General features: G+C 37.8%; 1 protein-coding gene across 1 annotated transcript in view; it reads left to right on the top strand.

Moving 5' to 3' along the window:
• Nucleotides 1–20,250, top strand: part of LOC137169129 (protein unc-13 homolog B-like) — a 202,162-nt gene that overhangs the window by 8,380 nt on the left and 173,532 nt on the right. The window contains exon 2 of the mRNA XM_067572132.1: nt 10,015–10,044. Within this exon, the coding sequence (XP_067428233.1) occupies nt 10,015–10,044 (30 nt within the window). The remainder of the gene's footprint in view (nt 1–10,014; nt 10,045–20,250) is intronic.

The following is a 20,250-nucleotide window of genomic DNA, read 5'->3' as shown; positions in this document are numbered from 1 at the left end:
AATGATTACATGAGCAATAAACTGGGACTAGTCAACACATATAGTCACATGTAGACACTAAATGTCAACCTGCAGGCTCATTAATTATTAGTCGCTCCTGTTAGATAATTAGGGTGCCAGAGGAAAAAAAGAAACGTGTTTGCCTGTGTCACGCTACTATTTTAAACTTTAACTTGTTGAATAGTCATCACACAAAGATTTGATCATTAAGCCAAACCACTAAGGCAAGAAAGCAAGATAAACCAGTGAAATGTTCACAGATACAGTAAAAGTCTCAGACCCCTTCCAGAGCTCTCACTGTATGTGGCCTCGTTTCATTGAGGTAGACTCCTTCTGAACAAGCTGGTGTGTCATCTCTCTGCATGGACCTGCAGCTTCAGAGGTTCAAAAATGTCTTTAATTCACCTCTGAGAGGTTATTTCCACTCCTGAGCTTCAAAGCAGCACTTTCATGTCGCTTCAAAGAGATCAAACCAGAGCCACCAGACCAGCCATTAAGTGGTCGCGGTCGGAGCATCACTCTTCTAATGAAGAGAAGAATGTCATTGGTGTACAGTAGGAAATGACATATAATTCATTTCAGCTTTGTAATACTATTTCTTCAAAGTCTGGCTAAAATGACAACATATACTGATAGCAATTAGCCTTGTGTTGAAAATGGACATGTCTTCCTAACACTTTAGTTCACCTTTGATGTAATTTTTGGATTTCCCACTCTTGGGTCACCAGTAGAAATATCAGTCATACTAAAACCAAATTTCAGTTCTGTAGTTCACAAACAAATAAAACCCAACAATTTTCACATAACGTTGTTGCACTTCATATAAAAGGAAAATACTAAAATTTAGGGCTGCAACTAATGATTATTTTCATTATTGATCAATCAATTAATTGTTATGTCTATAAATGTCAGAAAATAGTGAGTAATACCTGTTGTAGTTGTGCAGGGTCAAAGGTGACATTTTCAGCCCCCCCTCAGTTTACTGTCATGTATGTCAAAGAAAGCATTAAATCATCACAAATGAGAAGCTAAAACCAGCAAAAATTTGGCATTTTTGATTTAAAAAAATACTAAAACCATTTATTGATTATCAGAGTAGTAGATTATCAAAGACTTTGCTCAGAATCACCTTTCGCTCACTTTTAAATACTCAAATGGAAATTCTGTTTCATACAACTCATAATTTTGAAAATTCCTCAGTTATGATAAAATAGTTAATTACTGAAGTCTGGGAACATGGCAATGTTCCCAGAATATTTCTAAAAAGAAGTCTGACAGGGTGAATAAAACGAGCAGTCAGATGATCAGTTAAACTTCTTTGGAGAAGAAAACAGAGACAAATGTTCACATGTTTACCCAAACTGTCCGTTATAAACATCCATAATTTCAGTAGAGCTTCAACGATGAGTTGATTAATCAATTAGCAACTAACAAAAAATTAATTTGCAACAACTTTGTTTATTTTTAAACAAGAATGCCAAATATTTGATGGTTTCAACTTCTCAAATGTGATATTTTGAAGCTTTTCTTTGTCATTAATGATAGTAAACAGAAATTTCACAGACAAAATAATTGATCTGGAAAGTAGTTGGCAGATTAAACTATAATGAAAATAATTGTTTGTTGCAGCCCTAGTTTACAGACCAACTTGCTGCTTCAATATTGGCCTGCTGTGCTTGCCTTAGTTGTGAGTGCACAGCTCTGCGTTCTGAGTTTCAGTTTTAATTTCAAATAAGATGTTTAGTTTATCTGTCGTGACTTGTTTGAAACCCGTCTGATTGTCTAACTACTGAGTTTCTTGCACTGTTGGGCTTTGCTGTAGCAATGTCTCTCAGCCTTTGCATGTATGGTGAGTTCAGTGTTAACAGCAGAAACAAAGTCCAAAACTACAACAATAAGACCAAAGCTGTAATTAACCAGAACTTTTCCTTTAAAGCGATTTCTAAGTGAGGAGAAACATCTTCTCTTGCTGCCTCTTTTTGGAAAACACGGATGCATGAAACTGAGTGGTGTAAGCCTTGTCTATGCATGAGTGCTCTGATTGCTGACCACTGAGCCTCTTACTCTGTATCTCTATTCTGTTGTAAATATTGTCCAAATTTTCTTAATTAAATCAGTAAAAACACAATGACTCAGCCCAGTGTATTCAAAGAGAAACAACCTTACTTTCATGTGTGCTAAAACATTATTCTTTTGTAAAAAAAAAAAAACAACATTAATGTTTGGCATGCACAGACATTACAAATGTGAATATGACATAATCAATCTCATACATTACAGCTCTACAGCTCTCTTTAATCCAATCCATGATTCATCATGTGGGCATCCGACTGTTGTTTTACCCAAATAACTGCAATCCTCTACTCAATATTTTCATTTTATCAGCATTTTGAAAGCTTCGGATGCACCGTAAGGTCAAACGTTACCTGCTTTTAACCTTTGCCACTCAAAGGAAAAGAGCTTTCTGTTTTCCCACATGATCCATTCTCTTGGTTTTTTGGTACTACAGTACAATGCAGCAGGGTCTGGTAGATTTCAGCCCTGCTTAAGGCATTAGCTCGGAAGGATTATCCCACCAGCCAAACGCTCGGTCAACAGCAGCACGCATCCTCTCATACAATCATTCCAGCATGCACGTGTCTGATATCTGGCCTGCTTTACTACCTCAGTTCAGGCTCATCCTCCCTGTGGCCCAGAGGGATGCTGACCTCTGCTAGCACTGAACTGTGACACTGACCTTTGTATTGTTGTCCATAACTAACAGAGAATTACTGCAACTTGCTTCTATTTTCTATTGTAGAAATCCACTACAATTTGATTTGATATTTGACTTTTAGTGTGACTTCTGACATCTGGCCAGACTCAACATTTTTTAAAATGTTTTTGTCTGTTGATCATTGTACAATTTTCCTTGCTTTCTGAAAAGGAAGTTGTATGACTGCACATGAATGCACCATTCTGACGGACTTTTCAATTTTCCCTCCTTTAAAACTACATTTCTGAAAGCAAGAAATATTTAACTTTTTGACTGGGTGCAAATGTCATTCAGTGGGCAACCAAAATGTATTCTATGGATCAGGAAACACTGATATTGACATTGATAATCTGATACCTGCGTGTGTTGTTTTGCCTATGATGATGTGTTCAATAGTCACATATCGAGTCACTGCATCAGGCAGCAAATCAAATCTTTACCACTTAAAACGCCAGACTGCTTTTCACTTCAACCAATTGTTGACTTGTCCTATTTTTTTTTAATGAGAAGTAAGTTAAAACACAGAAGAATTGAGAAGGGAGAGAACCATCCCACCTGAAAAAACCTCTTGTAAAGAAATTTTACAGGAGAAGAAAATATTCTAACAAGTGTTGAAGGAACTGTGGTGTGTTAGGATCTTTTAGCTTTTGGCTGAGATGTGCTGCTTGATAATGTGTGACCAGCATGACAAACTTGATCCTCTAAATATGTTGTGATGTACTGTATTATATCTGAATCCGGTGTGAGACTTGACAGCGGGCGTCTCACGGTTGTGAATTGACAATCTCACAGATTGTCACTCTATTAAAGAAAATAGAGAGTGTGCATTTCAATCTCAGTTCAGTGATAAAAATGCACTGCAAAGTATTCTTCAAGTGCTGTCAGGAGAGGTGATGATCACACCAGAAGACAGTAGAGGAAACTCATTTTCATTGTATGGCTGAACTCCAACATTTGCCTTGATACTTATATTTAATAGTAAGAATGTTGATTGTTAGATATTTTCTTTTCTTTACTGTAGAGGCTGGACTCGACTGTTTTTCATCATTCTTTTCACTATTTCAAAGTTAGGTTAACAGGTTTGCACTCAAATGTGTCAGTACTCTGAACAGTACCTTAAGTGTTTGTTGTAACTTCTCATTTCCACAAAACTCTTTCAAAACATTTGAGCTTGAAGGTTCATTCTTGACCTCTGAAATAGCACTTTGACAAAACATTTTTATGACAATTTTGTTAAAAAAACCTTTTTTTTATTGAAGATATTGGCAATAAAAGATAGGCAACAAAGGTACAAACAAATTTTTAACAATTGTTGTCCCACTGTCCTTCAACCCCTTCAACACCTCCATGCCTCCCCAACCCACCATGCACAACATCCAGGGTTTCAAAACTTAAATGTTAAAAAATTATAAAGAATATTATAGACATCAATTATGAAAAAAGAAAATAAAAAGAAAAGAAAGAAGTGAAAATATACTCAAGGAGAAAATAGATAAAATCAAGTAATTAATTCAAGTTAAACTAATAAAAAAGGAGATCAGAGGCTGCCAGTGAGACTCACATTTAGCTGAGGATCCTCTTAGTCCAAATTGAATTAATTAAATTTAAAATTGGATTTATCAAGTTTAAAAAATGACAAGAGATCACACAGCCAATTATTTCATGAAGATGGAACTGGTGATTTACACAGAAGCAATTAAAGATGCAAACATAACTCTTTTTTTTTCTGAGGCTTTCAGCTATGTCCCATGGCCTTCCTTGGCAGATGAATGTTTGCTCAGCTGTCATGGAGATGGTTTACTTATCACCTTAAAGCCACTGGAAGCCCAAATCCACAATAGCCTTCTAACCATGTAATCTAGGGTCTTAAATACATAATAATAAGCATCTAAAAAGTATCAGAAATTAGTTGAAATCCACATTCAAAATATTGTCATTTAAGTTTTTATAAACTTTCCTGAGATGGGGTTTTAATTTAGCATGGTTATGCTCGGGCATTTATTATGAAAATTATGCAATAAATTCCATGAACCATCATAAATGACCTGACCTGCTGCGGTAGGTGTATTGTCTCATTTGCAGTTGCTGGATTTTCTGTGTCATTGGTAGCATTTCTACATCTCAGTTCAGTTAATTTTGCTATATTCTTCATTACTGCAGCTAATTCCCTATTGTACATTTAAACGTACAGTAGTTCTGCTCAAGCACTCTTAGCTCTCTCCTTCTTTAATTGGCTTTCTTGTAAGTCACACAATTGTTTACATGCTTTTCAGCTCTGCTAGTTACATTAGCTTAGCGGTTTAGCTTAGCAGTTAGCGATGGCTTCCCTCTAATTCTCCTGCTCTCTCTTGCTTGGTGTGTCTTATGTGTAGGTATTCCTCTCCCTCCTTTAGTGATGATGGTACATGTAATAAATAGTATATATATAGTATATTTATTTTGGAGCCGAGGCTCAGTGAGCCCCAGTTGTTAGTTACTGTAGTCAGCTAGCCCCCAAGAGACGTTACTGCTCAATCAAAACATGATCTGCCATGCCTACACAGTCTTGAGAAATGGTCTAAACAACAAAATGAGCTGTTTTTTGACAGATTTTTGTGGCTGAGGCATTCAACTTTGATATGCATTTTCACTGTTTCAAACCAAATTTCCAGAGGTTTTAACACCAGTTATTATGTGACAGAAATTCCACTTACAGTAGGTCATGTGATAACAAGTAAAACATCTCCTTGACAACTGAGTGACCTTATGATAAGAGCTTCTTGTCGAATCTTTCAAAACTGGTTTAGGGAGACACTTTTCCATGATGCATCTGTATGCAGAGTTAATGGGTTATTAAGTTTGTATTCTGCTTCTGCATAGCCTGAATTGGCTCTTCTATTTATTCATTTGCACACAGGAACATAGAGATTCTCAGAAAATTAAAACAACCCTCTGAAGGGGCTTGTAGAACATTTCAACACAAATAAAAGGAACCATGTCCCTACTAGCTTCAGTGGTGCTGCTCCAAGTGTGATTCTACTCTCTAATTAATCAAAAACAATTAATTGCCACCTTGGGATCAACAATATTATACAACGAATGGTAACATATGTAAAGTAAGCTGTATTTTTGCCTGGAGATGTAACTCCATAAACAGATCAGTGTCCTCACACAGCTTCTCTCTGGGGAACCAACAGGTATTAATATAGCATGTGTATCCACTTAGCCGGACTCTGCTGAGTGCTCTGTAAAGACTTCAGTGTGATGGGACTTCAAAAAAAGGCTTTGACACTTCTCTTGCACACTTTTTACACTTTTTATCTAATGCACAGCAGTAAGGAGCTTTGGATAGAGATGGCTACTCAGGACAAAATCACAAATATTTCATTTGCAGAGTAAAATTATCGCACTAGAATTTGTCTCATTGCCATATATGCTGAAACAAGTACTGCTACTGTACATACTAACATGCAGAGTACAGGCACAACTGACCCTCACATTAAAGGATTACTCCTGCTTACCCTCAGTAATATCTAGTCATGCTGATAGTGCTGATAGACTCTTCATAGACCAAACCTGTGAAGAGTTTTCACAATTTTTTTCCCTTGGTAGAAAATAGCTAATGCAAGTTACTAACAGTAAGGTTTGTGGATTATCCAGAGCAGAGGTTTTCAAAGTCAGACACTGTTATTACATGACAACTACAACTACATGACAACTGCTGCTGCTGTTAACCGTGTGGGTAAGTGATACAATTCAGCAGGCAAACCTTCAATAAATAACCTCCCATTGTTTTACCCTTTACCCTTTTTACTCCTCTAAGGCCATGTTCAGACTGACATTAGCCCTGTGTGAAAAAAAAACGAAACCCTCCAGACTGTCTGGCGGCGCCAATATTGAGGGCTTCGTCAAAAAAGGCTCAACCAGGATCAACTTTTGCTGCAAGAGAACAGAACCTCATCTGGGAAGGCATTGCATCGGCCAGTCACATACATGCACAGACAGACACACTTTCATGGTGGATTACTTTGTAACACGAACACGAATATTTCTGAAATATAGTATTACATGATATACACCTCTTTGCAGTGTTTGGTGTCTCGTATGCCTTCAAATTAATGGATCTTTTGTTAAAAACTGGACTTCCTGGATCATATTTCATGTCTTCATTCATCACTGCATTGTTTTAATGCAGGGATGCTTTTGGTCTGAATCCTAACTCTCACAGACACACACCTCACTGTTTGGAAACCTATTGTTGACTTTTCAAATGTCATTTTTCAATGCTGTGAGCCCCAAAATGAATTCACACTCATCTCCATTGTGTTGGTATCTTAGAGGTCTCCAAACCTTAGTATATAAAACTGCAAGTTTCTGCATAGCAAGACACCATAAGGAGTCATTAGAAGTAGAAAATATGTCTTCTTTTGTGATTTGGGTGAACCGGCCCTTTTAAATGCAAGGAGCAGTTCAGGACATGCAGGAGTACAATATCACTACATCACTATTTTTCAGTTTTTTCTTCAGCTTAGACATTTAAGTCTGTTTCTTCTCATTCTCATTTCATTGTTAGTCTCTTTCACACTGACAGGCCAGTCATACAGGTATTGTCACAGCCTGGTTGGCACTCTACCAACGAGGCCACCGGGCTTCCTGGAGCCTCTGCCAAACTGGCACGAGTGACACACAAGGCAAGCTGTGCTGACAGCCTGAGACAAATGACCTGTTAACGATCTCTCTCTGTCTCTGTGTGTATTCTCCTCTGTGTCTGTCTGTCTCTCTTATTACTTTGGACACTTTTGGACTGTGATTGAATAAACATATTGATTTTCTTTACTGAGAAGGTATGCATTTTAATTTAATTTAAATAAATAAATTAACTTAAAAAAGGCAATAACCTTTATACTGCTGCAAAGTAAAACGGCTATAACGCTTCCCCTGAGGGGTTAATTGCAGGGTAGATCAATATCAAGTATTCACTTTCTACCCTAAAGCTCAGGACATGCTGGCATTTCAAGACAGTCTGTGCTGCACCGTGTGTGTGAAACACTGCTGTTGTTTTAAGGATTTATTTAAATGTTCCTTAGTTTTCACAAACTTTTGACAAAGTCATTTTGGTTTTTTTTGTCAGCCAGTTTCAGAGATGTTATATCTCTAAGTGCAGAGTTAGTTTAAAACATATGTACTGTATAGAAAGGTACTGAAGAAAATTATGATTGTCTCTCTTCAGATGTTTATTGTCTACTTGGTTTAAAGCTGCACTAATCAATATTGTTATGTTAACAATGGATGAAATGATAATAATGTGAAATAGATCGATTGCAGTGATGGACCCACAGAGAATTATTATCAGATTTTGTAGTTACCTTCAGCTCTACATTTTAGCATCTTTCAGCTCATTGTTTTGGGGTTTTTTGGTCAGATACTGCAGTTAAAGTTAATGAGTATCTGGTGAACATTGAGGAGCATTTAGCAACTAAAGAGTTACATATTTTTCCTGAGAATAAGCTAAAAAAAAAAAGTAAAATTAAGTAAATGTATAATAAGATGAAATATTACTGAGCTATTAAATGGATGAGGGATTGAGATACTGGAGTGGGTCTGATGATATGGTTTCGTCAGGGGTCTGTTTTAGCTGTTTGGGTCCTATTTTTGTGAGTATTGATTTAATTTAATTTCTTACTTACAAATTGCCATTTTACAGTGTTGCATTATTTTGATGATATTCACAATGTTATGTTACTTTTTTATCTAGGGAATTATGGAAAGAAAAAAAAAACATTTGGAAAAAAAGTAAAGCAAATATACAGTATGAAAATAAATATCCCTGTCAAAAAATAGTATAATATATAGTATAATTATATAATAGTATAATTACTGTATCTTTAAAGGACCAGTGTGTAGAAATTGGTGGCGAAACCGACCTGGCAGAAATGGAAAATAATATTCATAAGTGTGTTTTAATTAGTTTATGATCACCTGAAAATAAGAATCGTTGTGTTTTTGTTACCTTAGAATGAGTGCTTTATATCTACAGAGGGAGCGTAGTGGAGTAGAAAGTACAATATTTCCCTCTGAAATGTAGTGGAGTGGAAGTATAAAGTAGGATAAAATAGAAATACTCAAGTCAAGTACCTCACCTCTGTCTGTTGTGATAGGTGAGGTGGATTTAACTGTACACACAGTGATACTTTGGTCTTGCGGGCAGAAAAAACACATTGTTATTGAAATAATGCAGGTTTACTCTCTGTCATTGGCAATGTGTGTCATAAACAATTCATCTGTCCGTGTACAGGATGAACCCATAACCATTCCTATCACTTATGTCTCAGACACACAAATGCTTACCATTGGTTGATTGGTTGGGTGAAGTTAATATTTGTGTATTTAGCAGACTGTGTCCATTGTCTTTTCACAACTCATTTACGTGTTGCTTGTTGATTCATAAAGAATACATTTTCACTACATCCATTACTTAAACTATGCAAGCAGTGCCAATAGGGACAAGTTTTTGTATTTTATTAATGGGCTTATCCAGGACCATAAATTATTCTAAAATTATAATAAATGCACATTGAATATAAAAGCTTAGTTTTCCTGCAGAGTAACAGAAAAAAATCATTTCTAAGTGCTGTGATTATTTAGGATGAATCCAAGTTAGATTTTCTTCATTTAGAATTACTCGTTTGTTTTTTTCTGATGCACTTATCAAGTACCATCAAGTCAGCCAAAGGAGTATTACTTTATACCAATAAATGTTAAGAAATGTGATTTTGGCATGTTTTTCTAATTCCTCAACAATAGCAAGTCTCCAGTGTTGACATAAATGACATACAGTAATGATGGTCCATATTGTCCTCCATCTTTCTTTCTCATGCTTCTCAACACAATTACAATAAGGCAGACGTTTTAAAGCTTTTCAAGTTCTGGTTGTGAATTATCAGCCACTTTTTATATAATTTTACCACAAAGTTGAAGCTGATGTCTCTCAAATAATCAGTGTTCTCCTTGTACCTACCTAGTCACAATTTAGTCATGTTTTTTCACAGAAAAGACAAAGGGGGAGAAGCGGCATGCAGGCTAGAGGGTTCATAAAGCCACCCTACCCCAAACAACAAAGACAACATAAATGACATTAAATTATCATAGTGCAGGGGAATAGTACAGCAATAATGCCACAATTGCATGCAAGAGAAATAAATAAATATACTGCGAGTGTAGTTGTGTGTCACTGTTTCTTACTTTGTGACTAATCTGTGTTTTCTCTTTTTCTCTTCCAGTAAAGAAAGCCAAACTCCATGGGCCTCCAGGTAAGAGCTAATAAATCTTTGCTTCATTATTGAACATGTTAAGCTATAATCATGATAATAAGAAAGATTAGCCACTTCTTGAGTGACAGCTGTGTTGCACGCAACAATTAGACCTTTTTCATCTGAATTATCGGTTGTTGACTTTCCAGTTTGAACGTTGGGAACTTTACAGTTTTGTCATTCAGGATGGATATAGCTGAAAGTTTTCTGCATTCACTATGTTTTTGGGTCGTCCGTCCATCCATCTGTCTGTCCGTCCTATTCTCCTGATTGTGATATCTCAGGACTGTCTTAAGGGAATTTCTTCAAATTTGGCACAAATGTTCACTTGGACTCAAGGATGAACTGATTAGAATTTGGTGGTCAAGTATTTATATGCTAATTTAATGCTAATTTAATGCTAGACAAAGTTTCACACAAATGTCTAACAAGATAAAATGATGAAGTGATGATATTTTATATCCAAAAGGTCAACTTCTGGCTGTTGTTCAACACCATAACTCAGGAACAGAAGGGGAGATTGTGACCATAGATCACATTTGGTCGGATACTGACTTGGTGACACTAATCTTGGGTGCCTGCTTTGAAACTGTGGTGATTTTATTAAAGCCTTCACTAGAAATACTACATGACTCTGGACAGACATGGATGTAAACTGCAACTTGACTTGTTGGCAGAGGCATATAACCACAAGGTGGTATTTCTAGTAGTTTTTCTCATTTAAAAATTGTGATTCACCATTAATACCCAAATATGCTTGATCAAAATAAGTATATAATTCATAAATTAAATCACTCAATATAAGATGAAAAATTTGGTTAACAAGGCTAAAAGTTTCAGTATAGTTTTTACTCTAAATTGTAGGACACGATATGGTTAATATTCAAAAGGCAAGGCTCAGTACGTAGCTCTACAGTACAGTAATATGAGACTGGTCTTACTCTACCTACCACTTTTCTATGCTTCCCATAGAAAAGTATAGTGAAATGGCTGTGTGCTGCACTTTATCAAAGGTGGGAGAGTTAATTAGACGTTTTCCCAGCCAGTTAGTCCTCATCCTTGAAGTTTTACCCACGTACAGTTTGAAAACACTTCCAATAAAGCATAAATGCTACCTTTGTGTCACTGTCCAAGTAGGTAATGGTCTCATTACTGTCCTATCAGACCAGAGGGATGAGAACCCCAGTCATAGGGTGTGTTTTTTTCCTCAATGGCCAAAGGGCAGCAATGAACCCATTTCACGGTTGACAACAAACTTGGACAAGCCTCACAATGGTGAGATTTGTGAGAGATTTATCAGAGGTGTTTTCAAAACAGTATGTTTTGGTATTACAGGCGAGATGGCTTTAAGGATAAGGACCAAAGTAGTTGGCAAATGTACATCTAGTTAACGTCTCACTCCGATAAAAGCTTCCCTAAAGGGGGGGACATGCATGATGACTGTGGCACTGATTATGAAATAGTACCGGTAAATGAATAAAGAAATGTGTGAGAGTGCACTGAAAAATGGAATGGACGAAAAACTGATTGAGCCGTAAAGTGATTGAATGTCTCTACAACATAAAATCAAAGACCTACACAGCCAACCAGAAACTAAAGTTAGCCTCGTTTTACAAACTTCACTCACCTCCAATTCCACCAGTAGACTACCCACACAGTCCACATTACCCACGCCTCTCCATCAGGGAAATCACCTTTTGTAAGGTTTATGCTCCTTCCTGACAATCAAAGACAGAGACAGAAAAACCAGTTGCCAATTGGTTGAAGCGTTATCTGTGGTCTATCCAGTCTTTTGTAGGTTTCAGCTAGTTTTCGGGTTTGTTCCCAGCTGTAGATTCTATAGAAAACATCTGGGAAAGTACCAAACAGGGCAAGGCCTCACCAAGTTGCTTAAACCAACCTGTGCTGATGTTTTCCTCACAAACCACTTGCTAAGGGTGGTTGTCAGTATAATGACTGTGTCAGGTGGGACATCAGGTTAGATAATTGGGGCGTACAAAGTGTCTGACCTCGTATTTGTATCCCATCCTCTATCAACACTGAACTTTGGCTTCTTTTAACCTAAACCGCAGCCCTCACTTATTTTGTCATTTAGGTATGAAGACTTATTGAGTAAAATTAGTGGTCTTCCTTTGACCACAGTCTTGATGTCCCATAAGGGTTCAGTTGAGCTTTCCATTGAATGGAGTGTAGCTGCACTTGCTAGTTGCCAGATGTTAGTGTTATATTAGCTGTGTCTCAAATCACATACTTCTGTTAGTACACTTTCATGTAGTACACTGTGTACGCTATGTACTTACTGGCGTAGTGTGCAAATTTTGACAGGGTAGTGTTATCTCAAATCAAACACAGCCGTTGTGCACTTCACGGAAATTACGATCGCAAATTAGCATCAGCTAGTGTTAGCATTTGTGCCATCAAATCATTACAGACTGCTAAATTAACCCAAAAAACATACTGATGGCTTATATCCAACAACAGTATAGTGGTGCTTAGTGCTAAAAACACATGTATAACTTATATTTGTATAATGTGGCGATGTTCAACGTAGTTACAACGTACCCGGCCGCCATTTCCAGTTTGAAAAGCGGTCCCTCCCCTTCTGCTAGGTAGCCAAGATAGCGACCGCTGAGGGCGAGAAGTGTCCATAGTGCCACACTCAACTTTTTGATCGTTTTGAGTGCACCATCCGGGTTCTCACAGTGCACTGCATTTTTCCATACTTCTCAGTGTGAACGCACTAATGCACCCAAAATGTTGAGTGTAAGTACAGAAGTATGCGATTTGAGACACAGCAATTGTCTCACGTGTACTGTTCCTGTTCCTTTAAAATGTGTGTTAATGTGAAAACCCATATTTGAATCTCTCTGAGTAGATATGTCACAGAGACCTTTCTTGCATCTGCATCTTCCAACAGCTGACAAGTTCAGAAAAATACAAACAGATCTTTCCTTCAGGGATGAAGTTGTCAGTAGAATGTGGGACTCCATCTTCCTGTCCACCTTTCTTTGTTTGCGTCTTTTTTTTTTTTTTTTTTTACATCTTTACTGGCTGCAGCTGTCCGTTCTTCCGTCTTCTCCCCAGGCGATGATGAGGGGAAAGCAACAGCAATGAGTGGGAGAATTAGAAATCAAGCCTTAGGAGGAGAGAGAAAAATCAATAGATCATCATAGACAAAGGGCCACCTGCTAGCCTGAAATGACAACGTGTCATCCCGACATAAAGGAGAAGATGGAGACAAATCCCTCAGTGTCTTTAGGAGACAGAGACAGTCTCCAGATACAGGAGATGATTTGTCATTGGCTGCCTCTGGCCTCCGATCGTCAAGCAGATTTTCAGAGCGGAAGGAGGAGATTGGATTGACTCTCCCAGGGTTCATAAAACAGGACATGACTGATGATGTTGCTACAGCCACTGTGCAAGTGCCCTTTAATTAATTTATTCTGCAGTTCTCCTGAATTATTTCTACTCCCGATACTGCTTTAAATTTTGTACAGTTAAACTAATTTGTAATACAAAACCAATTGAACCAAATGAAAACTCCAGTGGCTTTCAGACTCAGCAGACCTTCATTGGAACTTGAAAATCTTTGGAGGAGTAGCAGTAGCTTTGGAAATACAGTACCACTCAAAAGTTTGGACACACTTTTCTCATTCAAGTGAATGGGAGGGTGTGTATATAGAGAAAAGCCGGGACAATAGGTACTTGACACAGTGTATCCTTTAACCAAATAATAATTATTGGTTCCAGTGAATCCAGCGAATATAAGGTACTAAGCAAAAGGCAACTGAGTGGGTTTACATGCACGCTGTAATGTGTCTATGCACCAAGTGGTTATGGTTTGTGCATGAAAACATCACAGCTAGTTTTAGAAACCCAGATCAGCCCTTATCCCAGTTTTGAGAGGCTAGAATATGTTAGCTGGAGAACTCTGATAGATACCAAGATAACATAGCACACACTCACCTGTTTTAGGTTTCTAATCACTGTCTGCCATGTGTTTAGCTGCATCCTCAATCTGAGTTATGATGCCTTGTAAGTAGTCTTAACCTTTAAGGCTGTCACTTTTCAACAAATCAAGCTAAAATGAGCCTCAGCTGCCTCACTAGAGCGACGAACTATACAGGAGACTGCAGATTTGATGTAATGGTAATGTTAAGTGTAAGGCAGGAAATCATATCCCAAAATGCTTCCACACATTACCTCTGCAAATGGCTTGGTGTTGCTGTTTAAGGAAGATTGTCCCACTGTGAATAATCCCATAAATACATAGTGTGCACCATGTATATATCATGAAATATATCATGAATATGTCAGGTCCACTTTCTTCTCATCAGAGGAATAAACTTACTGTATTTGACATTGTACAGTATGACAAACAGCTTTACAGAGGTTATAATTGCCTGAGTTATCCAGCTTTCAATACTCTTTGAATGTCTTTGCTTGGAAATAATCTCTCAGTAAAATGTGGCTCTAGACTCTGTCATCATATCTTTTTATTCAGGGCGTCTCTGTAAGCCGGCAACTATGAGCAAATAGGCTAGAACTATTTAAATGACACCCAAATCTATATAAATACAAAATTTGACCTGAAACAACGCACTTCCTGGTTGCTGTAACACCCAGTCATGTAGGTGATGGAGAGTATACCCAGGATGCCATTCTGTCATGTGACATGATTATTAGTCTCAAGACACAACTAGTAGAGTTTGTCCCACTCTAATGCCCCAGTTTGGGGAACATGATCTGATTTATCCTAATCGTAAGAAGCAATACATTCATTTCTCAGGGGAGTTGGCTGCTGTCCAAGGCCCTCCTGAAACCCCAGTGGTGGACGTCCCCAGAGATTGTGGCTGGTATATGTGTCAGTCGATTAGTTTGGAAGATTTAAAGCACATTATTCTGATTTTAGCCAAGCAAGCAGACTCCTGGGATGATGATATCGGCCAGATCAGATTGATCAGCTTGCCTCAAAGTGCAGACATTAATAGTCTCCTACTGTTTTTCTTGTTTTCCTGACTTTTCATCCGACTTCATTAACATTTTAAAATGCCCAAATTTGTTTATGACAGAAAGCAAAAAGCAAAGAAAGCAAAATTATAGCATGGAAAAACAGAATGACAAAATTATAGATAGATGTATGAAGAATATGATGAGGAGGGTGTCAATAATCTTCCAGTTGCCACCAAACAGATATAACCTTAGCCACACAACCTCCTCTCATCATGCAGAGCTGGAAAGAGGACAGACTACACATACAAACAGGGAAAACTCACATCACACTGTTCACACACAGGAAAAAGAAGTGAGACAAAGGAAACCAAACACACAAAGAACAGCACATTTGCTCCAAGTATTTAGTTTTGACAAAATCAACAAATTGCCAGCTGATTGACTTTGAGCCAGAAACAGACGTGGTTCTCAGACGTCTATTCTTGACGTAAAGTAAGACCCAGCCTCCACCAAAATACCAACAACTTGTTTGCACTGCATCATTTGAATTAACCTCCCACCTGTTTGCGCCTCTCCTCCCACCTGTGCACTGTGGGGCATCAAAATACCGCACAGACGGGCAAAGCAAATTTCACAGAAAAACACCAAACTGTCTGAGCATTGCTTGTACTGCTCGCTGTGCAGTACGCTGAGCCCTCAGTCTTATTTAAGCAGACATCAAGTAAGGTCACAAAATTACCATAATGCATTTGCATTATATGTGGTTACTCATCAACACTAATCATTCCCCACTTGATGCTGACATTTCTGGCATTCTGGCTCTTTTTCTAGCCTGTACCCTGTTTTTGGATTACATGTTGCTCATATTTTAGTTGCAGCACATTCCCAACCTGGAGAGCTGTAATGTGGCTGTGCTACCATTTGTATCAATTACAGTCCATTGTTACTCAAAGGGTAGAGATCTGTGCCAGAGACTTGTTGATGATGCTGTCATTTGTCTTCAGTTAGAGTCAGAGATCACTTGGGATGTTCATGTGGAAGGTGATTATTCCACAGCAACGCTAACAGCTCGTTTCATTGAATACTTCATTTTTTCTCTGGTTGAATGAAGCAAATATGTGATATCAACTGTAGTGTTTGGTTGAAATGAAAACCTACTTTTAGGCTTTTGAGTCATGACACCGCTTGCAAATCCCTGGATTAGTAGGTTTCGGAAATGGGTTTTTTATTTAGAGGGAAATGTGGCAGGAAATGTGAATTAGGAACACTTTCCACTGTCAGAACAGTTTTTTTTCAAATGGCCTTTAAGCAAATGAAATTACCTCAGTGGAGCTGCTAAGTTTTTATTAATCCCAGACAATAATGAGATGATGGTGTCGGTGTAATGAGGCAGCCCTGTCTCAGCGCAGCCTGAACTGTTCTGCTGTCAGACTTATACACACACATATATATATATATATATATATATATATATATATATATATATATATATATATATATATATATATATATATATATATATGTATATATATATAAATAAATATATCAGTTGTTTATTGCAGGGTGCAGCAATTCCTCCTGAGTCAACTTAGTTTATTCGTAAAATGAGTAACCATTCTAGAGGACACTTTTATTGTATTCTGCCTAAAAAATTGCTGTATTTTTCCCTGTGAGGACAGGGCTGCCAACTTTTGGCTTCAGCTTGGAATGAGCTTTGTTCCTGTGGGGAGGAGGGGGGTTAGGGTTGGTAAACGTGACCTCTCTCTGGCCTTGTTTAATGCTGCGGTGCTACAATAATGTTACTTAGGCCAGCTTTACAACTTAACACCGACAGATCCTGAGTAACACCCGACAAATTCATCACATTAGACAAATGACCATTGCGTACCTGACAAGTTAACATGACTGAAATTGGTGAGGTCATTGATTGAAATCCGTGAGCTGCCCCTACCGCCTGCCCACACGCACACACACACAAGAAAAAAGATGTGCAAGGATGGGCGCCTGGATTTGTTTTAAAATGGGGGAGCAAACTTGGAGAGATGTATTATTGGCAGGGGGTCCTCCTGCATAAATATATCATATAGATATATTAATTAGAACATTAGAATAAAACATAATAATAGAAACATTGAGAATGATATAATAATATGTTAATTAATGAAAAGTAGGTTGATTTAATAGTGAAGAGGGTGGATGTTGCTAAGAGGAAATTACCAGCCGTTTTAGACCAACATTTATAACAACAATTTTTCTTATCAAAATTACAAAGTGCTCAACAGAAAAAGAAGAAAGAATTAAAAACAGAAGTTTAGTTAGAACATTTAGTTCAGACATTATGTCAGTGCTTAAAATAGTTTTACTTTTCATTGTTTATGCAGTTTGTTTTCCTCTTTGGTACTAATCGGTCAAGCAGCACTTTTAACAATAATCTCCAGTCAAACAGTGTGGGCAGCCACTCAGTCCTCTCCTCTAACATCTAACATAGGGAGTTTTGTATAAGGTAGCCAAGAAGTTAAAGCTGCATTATCAAAATATTTGATATTTAATATTGTTGTTAAGGCTAATACTCTAGCAAAAAATGTCAAACTGAAAAATTAATTATAAGTATTAAGAAGTATTTTTAGTTTCTAATCGTTCCTCCCTCCTCAACAGCTAGCCCCTAAGTTTAGCTAGATATCAGAGCAAAATAGCTTGTTTTTTCATTATAACTGCTTGGAAACAATACAGTAAATTCACTGTAAAACCAAAACATGAACTAAAAGAGACTAAAAAGCTCAGTGGAGCTGCAGAGTTGGGAATGATTGTCTGTGGGTTTGTCACTGAGCAAACCCACAGACAATCATTCCCAATTTCATATTACAGCTATTTTAGCTATTTAATACAGTGTTAATGAGAAATATTGCTTTAAAGGGGACACACCATGCTTGTGATAGCTCAAAGTTCCTTAACTTGAGGTGAACGTATGTAAAAATACTCCCTGAAGGTCAAAAACCAGGGCTTCAGCCTGCTCTTAATGCTTAGGTTGTAATGTTACCTCTACTTCCTCCCTGTGATGACATCATATTGTTCACACATGCCCACAAGCAGCCATCCGTTCCATAGCTTTTGTTGCTAAGGTTGTTCCATGGGTTGTTCAGGCTTGAACATGAACAGATGTATCTAAGAAGTTTCAATTTCGAGTAAAGTAGGAGAAAAATAAGTGAAATCCTACTGTAACTGTTTGTTTACGTAGCCTGACAGATGTCTGCTGTGACATCAGAGTGGGCTCATTGGGAGGGGGGGCGGGCCTTAAAGAGACAGGAGCTAAAACGGCCTGTTTCAGACAGAGGATGAACTGAGGGGCTGCATAAAAGGTCAGTGTAAGAGAAATAAGGATTTTTTTGGACTGTAAAATCCTGCAAAGATATTCCAGTAGAGCCCCAGAATATAAATATAAACCTGGAAATGTGCTGTGATACATCCCCTTTAAAAAAAGTTGACAAGAAGATGTTAATGTAAAGCAGGTCCAGTTGATTTTGAAATAAAAAGAGAACATCTAGTCTGTTTATACTTGTTAGACAAAAGGATAGGCAGATTTAAGTGTCAAATTTATGTCTACTTCAGCTCTCTTCATCCACCAAAAAGCCTTCTTCTTCTCACCCTCCCCTCCTTCACACTCCAGCCTCCTCCATCCCCTCCTACCTCCCTTCGACACCCATAATAGAGTATTCATTACTGTAGACAGCCTAGTAAATGTCATCTCGCCTGGCCACGCTGCGCACGTCCATGTGTAACGGAATATAACATTTATTTTCATAAGTCATCGCCACTTAATTATAAATGACGCCGGCTTCTCCCCAAGAGGTTCTCGCTGCATGCTGGGATATGTCCTCCTCACCACAGCTAGTTGCTGCTCACTGAAGGAGGGTGTGTTTGTGTTTGTCTGTACATGCAGCCAAACATTTATGGAGGTCTGTTAAGTGTCATTCAAATATCTTTAATGACAACGCTGATGGCGTTGAAGGAAGAAGATGCCAAACTTAAATGATGGTTTCCCTTTTTTTTTTTTTTGGTTTATTTGTGTGTTGTATGTCTGTTCTTTCTTTTCTTGTGCATTGTCTAGTTGTGGTGTGTTTTCCTAATTTTTCCTTACCACTGTTAGCTGAGGCAGTAAATGGGGCTGTCTGCACCCTGCCAGTACCCTCGTCCCCTTAATCACAGACCTGGCAACCCCCTAAGTGAATGATGGATTATTCCTGATTAACCCTTTCACCCGCCTGTCTCTAGCCTTCTTCATTACTGCTGAGCTCTGCTGGGCGGGTATAAGCCACATTTGCACTTGGCATTTCCTGTGTCTCAAACATGATAGGTACAATTCACAAGCTTTGATTAACACTTTGATTAGCCACATAGAGTCCATGTATCTCCATTTGCAAGATAAGAAATCAGACTGCATCCATCTTGAATATCCCATGTGAGATAAAGTCTTCTCTAGAAGGTGGTGTTGATGCACCAAAAGCTTTGTACCAGCCACCGAAAATGCCAGAAGAAGAAATAGCCTAATTTCTCTGGAGCTTGAAACTGTTAAGCTAGCTGGTAAACAACTTAATACAGATGTATTGATAAAACTGGATACAGCTGTGGTTCTGCAGCAAAAAAAAACTGGAAAAGCACTTTCCTGATAGACCACCATTATAGAAGAGACATCTGTAAAGTACACAAGTGAAATTATTACCCTTTGTATTGTACATTTTTAAAACATGGAGATAAAATTTGTAAAACTTTCTCAGAACTATATATGACATGTGCTACACGATGAGAAAAAAGGTCTTCCAATTTTCATTGGAGGTAATAGGCATAATATTGGAAAATGTTATCCAGCTTTGACATCACATCTGGTTGTAAATCTTTAACTTTTTATACTTTTAACTTTTACTGAGTATTTCATGTTTTAATTCACTTGTTACTGTCATTCTGATTGGGATACCTCCTCTCTTGCTGCTTTTTTTTTTACTTGTTAAAGGTTTTCTCTGCGGGATTTTTACTTATCTGAAACAATGGTCTAAGGATAGAGAGTTTTGTATAATTGGTTGAATTGTAAAGATCTTTGAACTTGTGGTTCCGGGCGAGCTAACAACTAACCAGCACAAAAACATACAGATGCAGGAGAGAAAAACCTCAGAAGTGGCTACTTCAAGACATTTACTGACATTTAAATGTGGCTTGGAGAGACCTTTTCAAAATTGAGCCAGAATGACTTTGGAGGCGTTT

Source organism: Thunnus thynnus, chromosome 2, assembly GCF_963924715.1.
Source record: "Thunnus thynnus chromosome 2, fThuThy2.1, whole genome shotgun sequence".
Taxonomy (NCBI): domain Eukaryota; kingdom Metazoa; phylum Chordata; class Actinopteri; order Scombriformes; family Scombridae; genus Thunnus; species Thunnus thynnus.
The sequence above is the reverse complement of the archived record's forward strand: the minus strand, read 5'-3'. Positions and strand labels throughout refer to the sequence as shown.